General features: G+C 51.6%; 2 protein-coding genes across 2 annotated transcripts; one reads left to right on the forward strand and one right to left on the reverse strand.

Moving 5' to 3' along the window:
- Nucleotides 1-201: 201 nt before the first annotated feature.
- On the forward strand, nucleotides 202-6,808 carry LOC146755532 (maestro heat-like repeat-containing protein family member 7). Its single transcript, XM_085525484.1, has 21 exons — nucleotides 202-420; nucleotides 523-645; nucleotides 877-956; nucleotides 1,083-1,200; nucleotides 1,316-1,402; nucleotides 1,673-1,777; nucleotides 1,910-2,090; nucleotides 2,167-2,273; nucleotides 2,494-2,643; nucleotides 2,789-2,943; nucleotides 3,046-3,193; nucleotides 3,413-3,591; nucleotides 3,675-3,812; nucleotides 3,974-4,088; nucleotides 4,232-4,369; nucleotides 4,584-4,760; nucleotides 5,066-5,221; nucleotides 5,402-5,503; nucleotides 5,592-5,700; nucleotides 5,793-5,852; nucleotides 5,967-6,808. Exons 1-21 carry the CDS (start codon nucleotides 202-204, stop codon nucleotides 6,134-6,136), a joined length of 2,817 nt encoding a protein of 938 aa, XP_085381610.1. The 3' UTR covers nucleotides 6,137-6,808.
- Nucleotides 6,809-7,213: 405 nt separating this feature from the next.
- Nucleotides 7,214-16,584, reverse strand: LOC146755533 (man(5)GlcNAc(2)-PP-dolichol translocation protein RFT1-like). Its single transcript, XM_085525485.1, has 13 exons — nucleotides 16,494-16,584; nucleotides 16,287-16,372; nucleotides 16,061-16,177; nucleotides 15,484-15,673; nucleotides 14,756-14,857; nucleotides 14,177-14,311; nucleotides 13,405-13,483; nucleotides 13,084-13,134; nucleotides 12,216-12,346; nucleotides 10,954-11,098; nucleotides 10,236-10,341; nucleotides 8,911-9,160; nucleotides 7,214-8,459 (listed from the first exon to the last, which is right to left on the reverse strand). Exons 1-13 carry the CDS (start codon nucleotides 16,554-16,556, stop codon nucleotides 8,295-8,297), a joined length of 1,620 nt encoding a protein of 539 aa, XP_085381611.1. The 5' UTR covers nucleotides 16,557-16,584; the 3' UTR covers nucleotides 7,214-8,294.
- Between the last annotated feature and the right edge of the window lie 521 nt (nucleotides 16,585-17,105).

The following is a 17,105-nucleotide window of genomic DNA, read 5'->3' on the forward strand; positions in this document are numbered from 1 at the left end:
ATACAAGGGCTCCTTCCAGACCGAACCTGCCCAAGGACAGGGACGGCTGTGGGGCTCTGGGGCGAGCCCAGGGCAAGAGGAGGGGTTCTATGTGGAGGCGGATGGAACGGGGTGAGATCACAGCCCCGTTACAATGGGCTTTGACCACCAGGAGGCAGAGCTGGAACACGAGGCTCATTCGCCGCTGTTCCTCGCTGCGAGATGGAGCAGAGACCCCCACTCCGAGTTCGAGAGGCTTGGCCAGAGAGGCGCGGAGCATCCCGCACCCCCACGGCCCCGCAGGGGCCCGGCGAGGTGCATGGGGTGCAGCCCCAGCAGGGGCCCGTGGGCTCAGCTGAGGATCCTTTTGCCTCCGTCGTGTCACCTCAGGACGAGGATCCCCTGAGCTACATCGACGCCTGCTGTGCATGCAGACCGCAGGTAGTGTGCACTCTGTGCTTCCATGGCTGCCCCTGCCCGGCTGTGCCCAGAGGGTGCCGGGGTCCCCCGATGCCAACCCCTGTAACTCCCCTCCTGTCTCAGACACAGGAACAGAAGCTGCGCTTTCTGGCCTGCGTCCGCACTGCCTGCACAGCTGCCATCACAGACAGCGTGGTCCACAGCCAGCTGTGTGACTACGTGCTGAAGGTGGTGCTGTGCATTGAGGTAATGGAGCACTGCAGGGCTGGGCTGAGGGCACAGCCCTTCCACTGCAGGGTCACTGGGGAGCCCTGAACGAGGGCCAGGACTGGGGGCCTGGATGGGGTGCTTGGGCTCTGCACACAAAGCAGGGCACACTGCACCATCCCATCCCATCCCATCCCATCCCATCCCATCCCATCCCATCCCATCCCATCCCATCCCATCCCATCCCATCCCATCCCGCTGTGCCCACAGGCGCTGCTGCAGGAGGAGCCCGCCGAGCACCTGGACACGGAGCTCCGGCAGCAGGCCATGAGCACCATCGCCGCCATGAGGTACTGCCCCAGCACGGCTTTGCCAGCGTGGAGGCATTGGTCCCAGCCGGGGCCCTGAGCGGGACAGGCTGCAGGGCACAGGGTGCTGAGCGGAGCATCACACCTCTGCCCTCTCTCCCCTCGCAGTGGAGCATGGCTGCTTCCAGAGGAGAAGAACGGTCTCCTGCGTGCCTGCCTCGGCAGCGTCCTCCACCTCCCTCGCTACGAGGACGACGCGGACCTGGATGCGGCACTCTACGTGGAGGTGTGCATCAGCTGAGCCCTGGGGACGCTTCCTGGGCACCAGCACCCGGGATGCCCCTCTGCTGCCAGCAGGACGCAGCAGGGCAGGCCGCCCTGACCCCTGTCCTCCTTTGCAGACCATGGAAGCCCTGCACCACCTGCTGCAGGTGCTGGTGAGCAGCGCTGGCCGCTTTGTCCTCGTGGAGCTGCAGAACATCATGGAGGTTTGGATGTGGCAACGCTGGGGTTTGCGGGGATGGTTCAAGGCCACAAAGGAGGGATCCACACGAGGTCCCCCCAGGGCCTGCTGCGGGCAGGGGGTGCTGGCCCAAAACTAGCCCGTGTGGTGTTAGAGGGATGGGTGGGGAGCAGCGGGAAGATGGCAGGGCTGCAGCAGGACAGGGACGCAACCACCCACCCCGCTGCAGCTGGGGAGCAAGGGGAAGGACGAGTGCCCCGTGCTGTGGGCACAACAGCAACTTTTCTCTCCACAGCTCCTGCTGCCCTTCACCACGTGCCAGCTGGCGGCCGTGGAGGAGAGGGCTGTGGTGTGCATTGCCAGGCTGCTCACCTTCAGCAACACCTGCGTCTTGCCTGAGGTAGGGAGTCCCGGCGCGCTCAGCTCTGGGACCACATCCTGGCTCCCCAGCCAGAGCCCACCTGTGTCCAGGCTTGCACAGAGCCTGGGCTGGGCCCTGCTGCCCACTCAGCCGTGCTGCCTCTCTCCCCAGCTGTGCACCTGCTTCGTTGGAACCGCGGTGTTCCAGCACAAGTGCCAGGAGAACCAACGCTTCCCCGTGCTGGGAAAGCTGGTCGGACACCTCATCCTGTCCTGCACTTCCACGGATGACAGGACCAGAGATGAGGCGATTAATGCTGTTCATCAGCTTTTCATCTTCATCGCTGCCCCAAGTGAGAGGAGTTGTGTTGGGCTAGGTCCCTCCAGATGCCCAGACCCCTCACTGACACCGTGTGTGCTCCTGTCCAGGACTGCCATGGCAACCGGAGGAGCGCACAGTACCACAGCTCTGGGACAGCCAAACTTCGCTCCACCAGGAGGTTTCCCGTGAGGACAGAGCCAGAAATATCTTCGAGGTACAAAGAGCAAACCCTGAGCCCACAGGAGAACCCAGGCCTGCAGTGTCAGGAAGAGTGCACGCACTGTCCCCGAGCAGCCCTGGTGCCTTTGGGGCCCTCACGCTTCATATCCCTGGCATCACCCAGCACAGCCTCTGCTCCCAGTTCTCCTGGGACACCTGCACAGCTGAGCAGCCAAGCAGAGGATAAGTCATCCCTCCTCTCCTCCCTCCCACAGGTCCTTCTGAAATACCTCCTGTACCCTGAAAAGGTCAACATTTTACTCACAGCCATTGAGAGCATGAAAGCACCGAGCCTCCACAGCACCCAGCTGGCTGCCCACATGGTGGATGTGCTCGCAGGAGAGGCTCGCTTCCCTCCACAGCAGGTGGGAACCTGCTGCTGCCTCCGCTCCAGCCCTGGGGGCTCTGCTCCATCCCTGGCACTGCGCTTGGCCGGCAGGCAGCAGTGGGGATGGCAGCAGGGCCCTGCTCTGGTGCCATCCCATTCTCACCCATGCTCCCCCCCTCCAGGTGCAAAAGATTGTGAAGGCGATCCACAGCAGCCTGCCTTCCATCAAAGCCAAGCCAGCTCTTGAAAGCCTGAGCAGGGCCTTGCTTGTGCTGGCCAGCAAATTCCCAAAGGAGATGGTCAGCAGCCTGCTGGTCTGCTCTCTCACCTGCTCCAGGTATGGGGCCACAGCCCTCAGGGCTCCTCTCCCCCCCCCTCCCCACCCCACGGCCGTCAGCCAGGCAGGAGCAGCCACGCTGACAGCCCTGGGGACCTGCAGAGTTGCTGTCACCATGTGGAGGGAAATGCTCTCGGAGTCTTCAACCGTGAAGACGGTGCTGCAGGAGGTGTTCCAAGTGCTCATAAACCACACTCTGCAGCACACCTCCCCATTCATCAAGGAGAGGCCACGTGTCCTTGCCCTGGCCGTGAGTTCCTCATTCACCCAGCTGAACCCCAGCTGAGTCCCCACTCCCCTTCCCTGTCCACCCCCGAGCCTTCTTCCTGCCCTGGGATGCATCCATAGACCTGCCTGGGGCTCTGGGGGTCTCCCTCCCCCCCCCTCCCTTTCTCCATCCCTACACTTCTAAAGACGGGATGGAAACCCAGGGGACAGGGCAAGAATCATATCCGGGTGCTTTCTGCAGGCAGCAAGGATCCTACCAGAGATACTCCAGCTGCCTCTGGTCCTCAAGGAGGCTGAAGCCATCTTCCCCCAGCTCTTCCCAGCCCTTCTCCTGCAAGTGTCCTTCACCACGGAGCTGACGCTGCAGGAGGTGGAAATCTTCTGGGAGGGGCAACAGCAGCACCAGCTCACTCCCATCAGGTGCCACATCCCCGTCCCCCTGCTGCACCCAGGGACCCGGTGCTGGGGCTCCTGATGTGACTCGCACCCTTCTCCACCTGCAGGTCCGCGGTGCAGTCCTTGAAGGTGCTGCTCTGCAGCGTGGGCCTCCAGAAGCAGATGGAGGCCATCCAGGAGCAGGGGGGCTGGGACGCGCTTCTCAGCACTGTGACCCACCTCCAGGGTGTGCAGGTGGTGGCCAGGTGGGAGCCCTTCCTTGTGGTGTCACGGGGGTCCCCAGTTCTCAGCCAAACTGCAGCCACAGCACCAGAGCCTGTGGCCCCTGCAGCAGTGGCAAGAGGGCTGCACAGCCAGAGCTGCGTCTGCCTGGTTCAGGGCTCACGGTGCCTTCTTATCCCTGCAGGGTGATGAGGGAACTGCCTGCTGCTCTGCGTGACCCCATCTTCCAGCAGCTGGTTGAGCTGCTCAGCACCAACTTCTACTCCTGGGATATGGTGGCCATGGTCTTCCTCGTTGAGGTGAGCAACAGCTGCAGAAGCAGAGAACACTGGAGGCTGCAAGGCCACTGGCAGCACGAGCCCTGCTGCCTCCCTCGGGGCCTGCTGTCTTTCCCCAAGCTGACTGTTAGATCCAGCACTAAGAGCCACGTGTGTTGTTGCAGATGCTGGAATGCATGGACCTCAGCAAAGAGCTGCACCGCATCATAGGAATCTTTGCCCACTATCTGCAGAGCAAGAGGGTGGGCATGCAGCAGCTGGTGCTCAGGGGCATCCTGCAGCTCAGCAAGAGGCAGGACACGGTGAGCAGGGGTGGCCAGGAATGCCACAGGTTGGGCTGGGCCTGCCATGGGGCTGTAGCGGAGCCATGTACAACTCGGCAACTCTTCAGGCAGTGAGGAGCTGGTGCGCTCTGCCCACCCCATCACTGCCTGCTATTCAGGGCTGGTACTGGAGTAGCCTTGCCCTCATTACGCTTGCTGCCGTACCTAAAGGATGGGGTGTTTTTCCCCACAGGCAAGGACAATGATCATCTTCCTGCCGTGCATCATGGAGCAGCTGCAGGATGCAGATAGTGACATCCGTGCCACGGCCCTACCAATATTCAGCAACCTGCTGCACCTCCTGAAGGAGGTTAAGCTCAGCGTCATGGCTCTGGAGCTGGCCGGCAAGCTCCCAGCTCTGCTTAACGATGTAAGGATGATAGGGAGTCCAGCACACGAGGGATGTGGCTGCCAGCCCAGCGTGCCCATGCCTGCTGCCTTGTGACAGCGCACCAGGGGACTTTCCTGGCCGCTCACCAGGTTCAGGCACTGCGTGGTCCTGGGCAGACTTTCCGCTTGTCAGAGCTTGCACACTTTGGAGCAGTTCTGAGGGCATCCTCAAGATCTGCATCCTCTCAGCTCGGAGATTTTGCCCCCACTTCACTGGTGGTGCTGTCCCTGCTTGCCATGGACTTGGAGCTGCTGACACAGATGTCCTTCCTTCCTCCTCCACAGGAGTCCGGCACGGTGCGTCAGCTGTCCATCGACTTCTTCCTCAAAACGCTGAGCTTTGTGGAGGGCCAAGAAAAGAGGAAGATGCAGAAGACGGTGTGCAGGAACCTGGTCCTGCTGTATCTACACCTGCACGATGAGGAAGAGAACGTGTCCAAGGTGGGAATCAGGTTCATCTGGGGGAGGGTGATGCTGCTCCCGTGGTGCCCCCCATACATCAAGAGTACTGCAGCCCACAGCAGCATCAGCCCCTGCTGCTGCATCCTCCCTGCAGAGGGGCTCTGGGGACACGGGCTCTGCGGCTGCTCGGGCTGCGGTGCTATCTCAGCTCTTTGGCAGGCCTCCCAGAAAGCCCTCCTTGGTGCTGCACGGTTCCTGCGCTGGAGGAAGCTGGAGCACCTGGTGCAGACAGAGCAGTTCTGGCAGATCAGCGACTGCATGGTGTGTATGCGCAACAGTATGCCCATTCCCACACCCCAGGACAGGGTCGGGACCAGCCTGCACTGACCTCACATTCTTCCCTCTTCAGCTGACCAAGAGGAGGAGACAGAGTGCAGCGCAGGACTACCTGGGCGACTGCCTGCTCTACCTGCAGAGCCTGCAGGAAACCCTGCGACTGGAGGCCGTGAGGTTCATCGGTGAGCCACGAGGCTGAGCTTCCCCCATCCCCGGCCCTCCATGCTGCACCCACGGAACAGCGGGGGTCGCTGACGGGGCTTTGTGTTCGCAGGGCTCTTAGGGCGGCACATGAGGGATGAGCAGCGGGCTGACAGAGAGCACATCTACCAAAGTAAGCCAGGGAGTGGGATGTTGGGGCAGCCAGCAGGTGACATGCCTGTCCCTCGCTCCCTCCTGCCAAAGGGGAGAGCTGGGTCATCATGCCTCTCTGTTCCTCTTATCGCAGGCCTTCAGGGAATGAAGCATGACCCCAGTCCAGCTGTCGCTTCCTTGGCCCTTCAGACGCTGAAGATCCTGAAGGAAACGAGGCCACATCCACAAGGAGCCATTGGGCAGCTCTCCACCAGGCTCCGTGGCACATGGAGGAGGTGGCGCTCCTCCCGGGCAGACAGCTGAGCGCCCTGCAAAGCTCCCAGCATCTCCTGCCTGCTGCTCAGCCCCACTCCTCGGGCACACCACTTCCCTTTGCCCCATCGCCCGCACAAATTGTGCTTTTGGAAAGTAAATGGGAGTCGTTAGGACTGGCCCTAGTATCCAGTTTTCATAGTGACTGGGCCCGTGTGCTGCTTTGTAACCTGTTAGACTGCAGATAACAGCGGAGCGACATAATGGGAGAATTTCTAGCATTTCCAATGCAGTCTCAGGAACTGCAATTATTAGGCATTATCCAGGTTATTATCCAGTGTGCTTCTATTTTATTAATAAATTGGATGTGAATCAAATAGGATCTAATGTTACCAATGCTGGAATCTATGGGAATAGGCATTTGATGTGTTAGTAATGCTGGTTACAATGCTGTTAGCCTACCAATGAGCCTTTTCTAAATTGGAGAAGACAAAACCTGGACAGAAATCTCGGGTGAAGGGGATGTTCCTGTATCATAGTGTGATCACTTCCTTTCAGCCCGCTCATCAGGATTTGTAAACTATGACCGTGCATCACTTGAGACAAAGCTGTTGGGTGCACCTGGGCTGGAGTCAGGGAGGTCACAAGTACCTGATGGGGGCGGTCACATGTACCGGTATATACTATTTGTTGCAAGGCATTAAATTCGTTCTTTTGGCATTACGCACTGTGTGTGAGTCTCATCTGTTCCCCATGTGCGGAGGCACGGTACTTTCACACGCAGCCTTGACTTGTCGCCGGATTTGGAGGCGACAGTTAAGAAAACATTTCTAACAGAACCAAACATTTCTAACGGTACCACAGTGATACCAGAAAGCATTTCACCCCGTCAGCTCTGTCCATTGGTACCAACTCCTCACTGCCATTGGAAGTGAAGATGCTTCTAGAGCTGTCTCAGGACCTGTGGAGTTTGCTATGTGATGACAGTGAAGTCTTCATGCTGTACGTCTCAGCACACTCGGCATTTCCTGCTCCACTCAAACCATGTGAAGGGAATGCTGGTTGTTACAACGTGCTGCTCGTATGCTCTGAAGTCACATCTTAGACCAGCAATACGACACGGCGCCCTTAGGAAACAAAATTCAATGCTTTATTGCTTCTGAGCATTGACATTTTCAATAAATTAAATCAACACAAAGGTTTATAACAAACACAAAAAGGAGCAACCAGATGAAAAACCTCGTTGTAAGAAAAAGCAGCATTTTTTTAATCCAAAAGCAAGAGATCCAACACGCACAAACCCAGAAGGAAATCTCATTCAACATACACAACGTTCCACTTTGCAGAAAGGCGAGACAAATCTGCTCATAACTGCACTGATCACCTCAGGTAGGAACAGAACAGCAGTGAAGTCAATGATATTTAACTCTACCTTCTGGAACTTGGACGTGACTGTAATTCACAGCTGTTGTTCGGCACTGCTCAAAAACCCACCACACTTCTGTCTAGAGAAAAGCTTCAGAGCATTTCTGACAAGCTAATCGATTCTCTCCTTACATGAATGATGCTGACAGAAGTAAACTCACACAGCCAGCTTGGACTTGGACACGCTGCATATTCCAGTAGCTTCCCTGCAAGTACCAGAACTGTCTGTTTAATGCTTCTCACTTCAGGGCACCGATAACTCAGGTTTTTCTGCGCTGCATTACGTTCCACTTTGGTACTGGTTTCGTGCTTGGTCCTCGCTCCAGTGTTTGCTTCAGGTTTTGGTTCTGGTTTTTGTTTTTCAACATCAAACCATTTCTTTGCTAACTTTTTCAACAGCCCACCATCCTCAATAAGGGTATTCTTAATTACATGTTAATTAAGACGTAAGCCATACAATGCCTTCATATATGTCTCCCTACCAGTAAGAATGGGAGCTCCCCACATTAATTCTGGCCATCAGTTCATGTCAGGCAGGTGCACTACAGACCTTCATCACCAACGAGGCTGTTGGAAGAAAAGCTAAGAACGAATGATGCATGAAGAGAAAATTACTCGGCTCTCTTTCACTGTACAGAGTAGTTTAGTCAGCAACCACTTATACTGTCACTATCAATACTTCCAACAAACTCATGTGGAAACCTTTATCCAGGCAGACCCGTGCAAAGAATACAACCCTCCATAATTGCAGCCACGAACAAGAATTATTCTGCCCACGAGCATTTCATGTTCCTTTCTTCATATACTGGGAGAGGAACTGGCTTCTGACAAAGTGGACCAGCTTGGTCTCTGTGCAGAACATGGTAATGGTGGTAGCTGCAAAGCACAGCGCCCCAATGCTGATGTGAATCAGCCTTGACATCCAACCCTTATCGCAGCAGAAGAATGCCTAAAACAAAGGAAACCAGCAACTGAAGGAAAACCAGTTGGCACAAGGTAGGCCAGCTACATACATGATAGATGTTGTTGTTTTATTCCCCCTGCACTGCTTTTTTATTTTTTTAACCGAATCTTTAGTGACCATTTCTTTGCACTATCACCATCAATTACCAAGAACTAAGAATGTGGATATACAGATGGCCAGCAGAACTGTCTGACTCATTAGGTACACAGTTCTCTGCCACCTGGAGAAGGCAAGCAGGCACACATCTGAAGATCAATATAATTGCATGTCTTTGTTTCATTTTTAATAGATCTATACGCAGCCTTGCAAGATGTAATGGAAATCTCCAAGGCTATGGTTGTAAGCCTTTCCTGTTGATAATATTTCTTTCCTTCTGGTAATGAAGCCATCTGACAAACCTCCGCAGTGAAAGGAACATCCCGAGGCAGATACTTACCTCTGAATAAACAGTAATTCCTCCACTTATGACATAAGCGAGTATTAAAAACGGTGAGGGAAGCAAGCCTGTCAAAGGTCTGTAGGAGCTTTCCTTGAAGTACTCATAGATGTACTGGATGCTGTGAGCAATGCGAATACCCATATTAAAGCAGTTGGCAAGGATGAAGCCAACACTTCCGTGCCAGCAGGTCAAGAAATAAGAGATGCACAGGAACACGAAGGACAAGGCCAGCATAACAAAATTGTACCTAGGAAGAAGAAACAATATAAACAACATATGCAGTTGCACTATTTAATTACTAAACTCATTTTCAGAAGATAAAAATCCATTCGCTTTCTAAAACATGGGAGCAACAACTCCTGTCATCTGCTAACAGCCGGCAAGGCTGAGAAAAGAAATGCAGCACAAGAATGAAAAATACGTTGAGTAAACTAAACCAACAACTACTTTAAGTGAAGGAAATTCTATCCTACTATTCACCTGTGCATTCACTTCAGAAAACCTACTAACAATAATTAGCAGTATCAAACACTGAGGACTTTTTCCTTCTCTATTCGGTACTGAAGAACAATAACGCTCAATAGGGTGACACTTAGTCCTGCTCCAAACAGTGGCTTTAAAGAGAAGATCACACTTGGAAAGGGGGACAAAAGCAGTCCTTGCACATCTAAAAAGAATTGCTCAATTGCTAAACTGCTAAAAGAGGATCTCTTTTAATTAATGACCTAAAAAAAATAAAGGCCTAATTAATTTGGAACAGAGCTGTAATAGACAACAGCCACAGAAGTGAAACAAGTCCGATGGCAGCCATCAGGTTGCAGTGCCAACACACCACAACAGAGAACCAAGAAAACATCCAGGCTGCAAAACATCACAGGAAGTCATCTTGTCCAGAGCTCTCCTCAAGGCCGATAAACCACTGAACTCATGTCATCCCAAATGTGATCTATAGAAACTGTGACTGAGAAGTTTTAACAGCTGCAAGACTTTAAGGAGTTTAACATAACAGCCCACCTTAAAAACTGAAGCTTCTATTCACGTACATGTACAGAAAATAAGACTTCACATTAAATTACTTTCCCAGTTTGCTGTGTATTAAAAGCTAATAACCTTGTCAGTTCGGATCCTTTTTACCCAAAGGTTTAAACTAAAGCTTTTACATCGAGGTCTGCACACAGTCCTTAAAACGACTGCAAAAAGAAACTGCCTTCTCAGTAACAGAAAAGCATTTCCAAGCGAATATCCAAGCAGAACAATTGTTCCCCATTTGCATGCTTAACTCCATGCAAATCACACACAGATGCACTGGGGGTACTCCTCACCTGTCCACTTCTTCTTTGCACATCGAAGCAAACGTGAAACATTCTGTTACTCCATTGACAGCAAGAAATAGGACATACAACGAGTAGCACCGGAGAAGATCGGGACCTACAACAAAATAAAGACAGCAGCATTACAAGGATAAAGAGATCATTATTTCTTTTATAAAGCCACAGTTTCATACTCCACAACAGAAGCTGTAACATTATCACCGATGATAACAGCAACTTCTGTGTCCCTTTGAGAAGCTTCTGGTCTGGACATCTTGACAAGATGACAAACAGAATAAACAAAGCAAGGGGAACCCAAACACAAAGTACAAGGCGGCAGCAGCTATTAATGTAACAGACAAGATCTCCTCCACAAAAGTGGTGGTTGTATTTATTGGGCCATAAGCTGGTACACGTGACACAAGTCAGGAAAAGCCAATGCTTTATCCTTCCTTCCTTGTAAACCTCCTAATATTGTTAAAAAAACTGCTGGGCTACATTCCAGCCTCTGCAAGCATCCCTGCAGGTAACTTTGGGAGCTGTGGTGCTACAGTTGGAATATTCTAAATACATGCATCTACAGGAGGGCAAAGCAATCAAATAATTCTACCAGAATGAGGCTACTTGAAGCTCCTTTTAACCTGAGCTGATTTTTTTCAGACAGAAAGCTGACCGAGCCAAGAGCTCAGAACAGAGCTGAGAAACAAAAAACACAGCTAAAGCTTTTTACCTGTTCCAGAACTGAGCATTGAACCTCCATAAATATCCAGAGCCAGCTGAGAAAAGGCACATCCAAAAACAGCAATGGTAAGGCCAATCAGAAGCACCAGCTTCAACAGCAGTTCTAACACATTCGAAGCCATAGCAACATCATCCTGGAGAAAAAAACAGAAACAAAACAACAAAACCCAGCAGTCAATTACACGAACTAGAACCAGCACAACTGCTGCTGTCACCAAGAGAAACTGTTCCAGGGGGAAAAAGTCCACTGGCACAATGCAAGGCACAGCCAAGACTATTTTTTGGTATTGACACACCTACACACTTGGTCCTGGCTTCCAGCTGTGCTCAGGTATTCTTATTCTCTTCCGTATTATATGCAGAACTCTCAACAAAGATCAGCCATTGACAGCTCTGTTTCAGGGCTTAAGGAAAGGGGCAAACAGCAGCCAGTAAATAGCAAAGAAAAGCACAGCATTTGCCCAGGGCCACAGCCTGAATCACCAAAAGGGCCACGTCTTCATTGTTACACTGGACTACAAGTTTCGCCACAGCATAAGGAGCCACTTGTGAGTTCTGTACATGGTAAGATGCAGCTGCCCACACCCCTCATGAGGAGTCAAACCTCCTGCCAGGTGCATGGGATAAGCCCACACACAAACACACCATGAACACTCCACGTCAAACACACACACAGGTACACCTCTGTCAGCCTACCATTAACGTGAGACACGACACTTGGCTGACTGGGACCTTCCTATGTGACCAAGAATTTCTTCTAGAGCATACAGAAACTCCTCCTTCATTTTACCATCGTTACTGCGCAAACAATCCCAAAGCTCAGCCAAAACACAGCTGTCTTCCTCTGGAAAGGGCACCCTCTGAAGCGCTCAATGCTTACCAGCCTGTTGTATTTTCAAGTCAGTCAAATATTGTCAAGTGCCACTTATTTGCTGGAAAGAGATTGAACCTACAGTAATTGCCTCAGCACAGCTGCACAGACATGGTGCACAAGCACCATGCTGTTGGAGTAGAGGATTTTAACTTCAATTACCAGACAATGCAGCATTATGTCATTGCACCTCGTAACTCCTACTTCGCTACCTTTTTATCCATTTGCTTTTTGTCCAGACTCCTTCGGCATGGTCTCCACTTCAAGTTTCTTTCCAAATATCTTTACACTCAGTAATTTAAACACACGTCAGTCACACTCCTGATACAATTGATCTCCAAGGTAAGCATTTCATGTGGAACCAATACTAACAAACGTACCTGCTTCTGATCCTTTACATTCTTCCCTCTTTCCAATACTTGAGCGAAAAAGACATAAAAACTCTCTTCAATAGGCAAAAAGATGAACCTGGCCACCAGCGACCCGAGATTATTCACGATATCATACACACCTTCACAAACAAAACACACCAACAAGCTGTCACTTTTTTTCTGGCACAAATTCCTATTCCACATTTCTGATAAACAAAGAGAGAACCAGTGGAACTTAATGCAGCATTAGAGCAAATCTAGCAATAGCCCCAGACACCCCCAGGCAGCCCCTTCAGTTCTTACTACAGAGGAAGATAAAAGATCCAGATGCAAGAGAATCAGCCTGTGGCGCAGCCAGTGCTGTCACCTGAACTGCTGCTGCCATTCATTACTCTGTAAGGACACTGCTTTTATGGAGCACATTCAGTTGGAGATGTGATGCTACAAACAACAGTGTTCCTGCTGTAACAGCTAACAGACTGCAAAGGAAGACAACAGGGCCAAGAAAATGAAGAGAAGGAACTGCAATGTATCAGATACTATGCTGCCTCCTTCCAAGTTTTTAAAACAGAAACAAGACGCACAGCAGAAGAGGCACAACTGCCAAGTTTTGATCCAAGGGAGAAGCATTCCTTAAATCCACGACCCTCAAACAAGTTGCTCTGGTTTTGTTTCTTGTTTTTTGGTGTGTGTTATATTTAATAACCATTTACCCATCATTCTCTGAAATGCACCTCAACGTCCCAGTGCCACTGAAATCCTCCAACATTTTCATGTTATTTTCAAATGGTTTCTAATATTTTCAGTATTTTCAGAAGCAGACAAAAAGGAGCAACTAGAAAATGATGTCATTGTTGCACAGCATCGCCACACTCACCCTGATTGCCAAAGTTTATCACATTCAGAAAAGTCATCACGTATCGCTCACCTGAAGTTGAAAACACAGAAGTAAGGACAAACCCCCACATCTCTCCCCGTGTGTGTCCAGGCCCTGCTAACAGGACGCATTCCAGAGACATGTCCAGCAGGACGGTACAGTTCTGATCCTCCACAAACCTTCCGTAACTGCACCTGGGTTGCCAACACCTGCTGGTGCCGCTCTGACCACCATCCCCTCCCAGCCTTCCCAGGCTCCTTGTCCATTTTGTGACCTGTATCCACTTTCCTTCCCCCAGCATTCCCACACATCGAGCCTCACCCTCTGTCAAAATCTGCTTCAGGAAGGACTGTTTGAAGAAGCTCCAAGTCAGCCATGCTTCCTTCCAGTTAAGGAAAGCCTGCAAAATCAAAGAAGCAGCGTCACCCTGGTCTGGCTGACTTTCTCCCTTGTGGAAAATCACCATCTTTGCAGATACACAAAGGAACTGCATAAGTTTTCTACAGAGTAAATCACTCAACAGTAACCAGAGAGGGGGAAAAGTTGTTTAGCAGACCAATATAACTCTGCCCCTCACAGTACTGTACATCTTTCAGTGCTCTTCAAAGCACTCCTGCAAGCCTCACAAGACAGAATTGCCTTCATGTCCTCAATCTCTCAGTCTCTTCCTCATCTTTGCCTTTTCATTTCTTTCTTTGCCCCATTTCCTTTTTGGAGGACATCAGAGATCTGAGTATCTGCAGGACGCTGTGCACCACCACGTTCTGTCTGAGGAGAAGTTGAAGTACCAGCTCTGTAAGACAACCCTGGATTCTCTTCTACCTGATACCAGCTCACTCCCTTTAACACTGTAAATGTTCCATCTCCAATCAACAGATGAGGCAGCCAACGAGGCCCAGAAACAAAGAGCTCCAGGTTCACTGTGGTTTTCTGACAAGGATTTGAATGCAACAACTGTGAATGGAATTTTATGCAACCATGCTTCCTAACCAGCCATGGTGTCCAGGAGCAGAAATAATCTCTCAGTCACTCCATCAACTCCAGTTTTCAAAGCGCTCTCGTCAAAGACTTAAGAATGAACTGTGTGACCCACCTTATCCGCCATCCAGTTAGGTAACAGGCCTTTCATTCTTGTAATCGGAAATGACTTCTTTGTTGCTTCAGGAGACCCCAAGAACTTTGCAAAACAAACCACATAGCACAGCACCAGAACACTGATGTACAAAAGCTGGAAAGACAAGGAAGGAAAAAAACAAAGAATGAGTGAGAACTCAGTGAGAAGTGAAGGCAGTTCTTCCTCCTGTCAACTCTGAACCTAGCTGAAGGCGTTACTGTAACTCCCCTCCCCACACACAGAGTACTGTTGATTTAAATTCATTTTAATCAGCAGATCAGCATCACAGCCCTCTGCCCTCAAGAACAGCTAAAGCACACACAACGTAACAACCTTATTCACAAAATGTACCTTTAGGCACACAACAAAGGTGCCCATTAAACTGACTGGGCTCTACGCGCCAAGTAACGTCTATCACCAAAATCCTTCACATTTAAACCCTCACCTCGGAGGAACATTCTCTCACCTCCTCAGTGTTATCTAGCAGGTTAAATGTCACAGACAGCAGCAAAGAACATTTCAGAGCAAGAATTTATATACAGAATACAGGAAACTTACCTGAGCCAAGGAAAAAATGTGAAGGCCCCATTGCGGATAAAGGATGACTAAGACAACTGTCAAAGTGCATTTTGACACTATCGAAAGGCTTTCAGCAATTACCTTCAAGAAAGAGAAAAATAGACAACGCTCATTTTTGCCAGCTTAACCACCTACAGGAAGGCAAAGCACTCCAGTTTCACACACACAACCCACAAAGGACCTGTAAGGCATTCACAGTCAGTGTGGCTACCACAGTTCTGCTGCTGCATTGACCACCTCACGCTGCAGCATCTCTGCACATTCTCAAGTCTTATAGGGCACTTTTCCCCCATCACACTGTCCCGCTCCCTTGTGTGGGACCCACATGGGAGTAAATCCTGCTTGGCACAATCGTGACCCCAGCTGCTGCATTTCACAGCCTCACACCGACAGTGAAAAGCAGAAGTGTGGAAGGCGTCTGTGCCTCCCTCTGAGCAACACTTGTGATTATACATTTAATGAGCATTAGGGAGGTAACTTCTAAACAAATTAACTTCCTTTTTTAAACAGGAGCAAATTAACGTTACAAATACATTATGACTACATCGTACAGCACGAAGCAACCCATAGCTTCATTTGTTTTTTAAGCACCCCTGAACATGCACAGATCCAGTTCAGGAATCTGGTCTTCATTCCCATTACGTCACTTTTTCAGCACGAAGTTTCTCCGTCCCACACAGCCCTATGCTCACAGCTTCCCTACTAACCTTAAGCCTTACAAACAGGTGAGCCTGGGCTAAAACCCAGAATGGCTCCCCTAGAAGCTCAACAACTGCAGAGAGGCCAAACGCCACCACGCCAGCCTGATAGTGAGGAACCACGGATGGATCCGGAACTTCAAGTACGTGCAGCCAGACGAAGCCCAGGAAAACAGACCAGAAGACACCAAGAGGGACTCTAAAAAGTTAATGTAAAAACAGTCAGGTTTCCTTCAGCAGAAAAAAGAACAAGAGAAAATCTGATTCAAATTTCCCACGCTGCTGTACTTTACGTATGTCGAAAGAGATCAGACAAACTCATTGCTATTGTAGCTACAAGTTTTGGTGTAAAACCTGTCAGTGCGAGCTACTACTTGCAGCTATGAGTCTGATAGCCCCAATGTAACTGTTACAGTGAGCCTTCCAGGCAACGGCAGTGGAGTCAGCAGAAGAAAACATGCACGGCATGCAGTGCAGACACGGGCTGCAGACACGGGCCGCCTCGTGCAGGTCCCGCTGCAGGACCCGCCGCCTCCTCCAGCCGGAACCAGGAGTGAGCTCTAAAGCAAAGCGGAGCCGCTCTCACGTCAGCCACAGCAGGTTGATGGTCGCGGCCCAGCTCCGCTCCGCGCCGCCGCTCAAGCAGGCCCTGCGGAACGCCTCCCTGGCCAGGAACACCGCGGTGGAATAGAGCAGCGTCAGCCTGCGGGAGACACGACGGGACACGGGGTCGGCCCCGCTCCGTGCCAAGGAAACCCGGCCACCAGAGGCGGTTCCCGGCGGCTCCCATTGCCGGGGCAGCGCGGCGTCACCTCACGCTGACGACGCCGAGGAGCTCCCTGGACAGGTAGCGCAGCGTCAGCGCGTTCAGCCCGAAGGTGACCGCCCGGAACAGCACCTGCGGGGGAACGGGGGAGGAAAGCGCTGCCGGGGGGCCGGGCCGGCTCCCGCGGGCGCCGCCCAGGAGGGCGAGGAGGAGCGGGAGGAGGCGGGGCCGGGGGTCCCGGGTCGGCCCGCACCTGCAGCAGGGCGCTGGACGAGGCCAGGCGGGCGGTCTGACGGAGAGCACCGACGGCCGCCATGACACCGAGCGACCGGCCGGAAGGACGGCGTCGCACCGCGATGACGTCACGAGGGGGCGGACGGCAGCAGAGCTGAACCCGACCCGTGTGGTGCCTGTCAGCAGGTGGCGGCGGGGTGACACAGCGGGGTGTGCAGCGATACAATGTACGGCCTCAGTGTGCGGGGAAATGGCAGCCAGAGGCAGAAACACTTGTCTTAAAAGAAAGGTGACAGGGCTTAGCAAGAAAGCACTCTTAATGGCTATAGCTGCTACTGAAACTGCTGCCTCTTGTCACTAATCTTGGGCAAACTGCTTTTTTTTTCTTTCCTCTTAAATGGAAACCATAATCCTGCTATGAAGCAGAGCAGCCACGAATTAAGAGTTTTGGTAGCTATTATAAAAGGTTAGATTTTATGACAGATAAGACAGTATTTCTGAGGTTTCTTAAAGCATGACTGTGATGAGAATGACGATAAAAGCACCCCGTGTATCAGGGTGAGCACAGGAGACATTACATATTTTGCAGTCTAAAAGTAGCAGAAAGCTTGTTAGTTTTGAAGTGACTTGG

The sequence above is a fragment of the Coturnix japonica genome, chromosome 32 (assembly GCF_054131305.1).
Source record: "Coturnix japonica strain WE chromosome 32, WE-NBRP24, whole genome shotgun sequence".
NCBI classification, from domain to species: domain Eukaryota; kingdom Metazoa; phylum Chordata; class Aves; order Galliformes; family Phasianidae; genus Coturnix; species Coturnix japonica.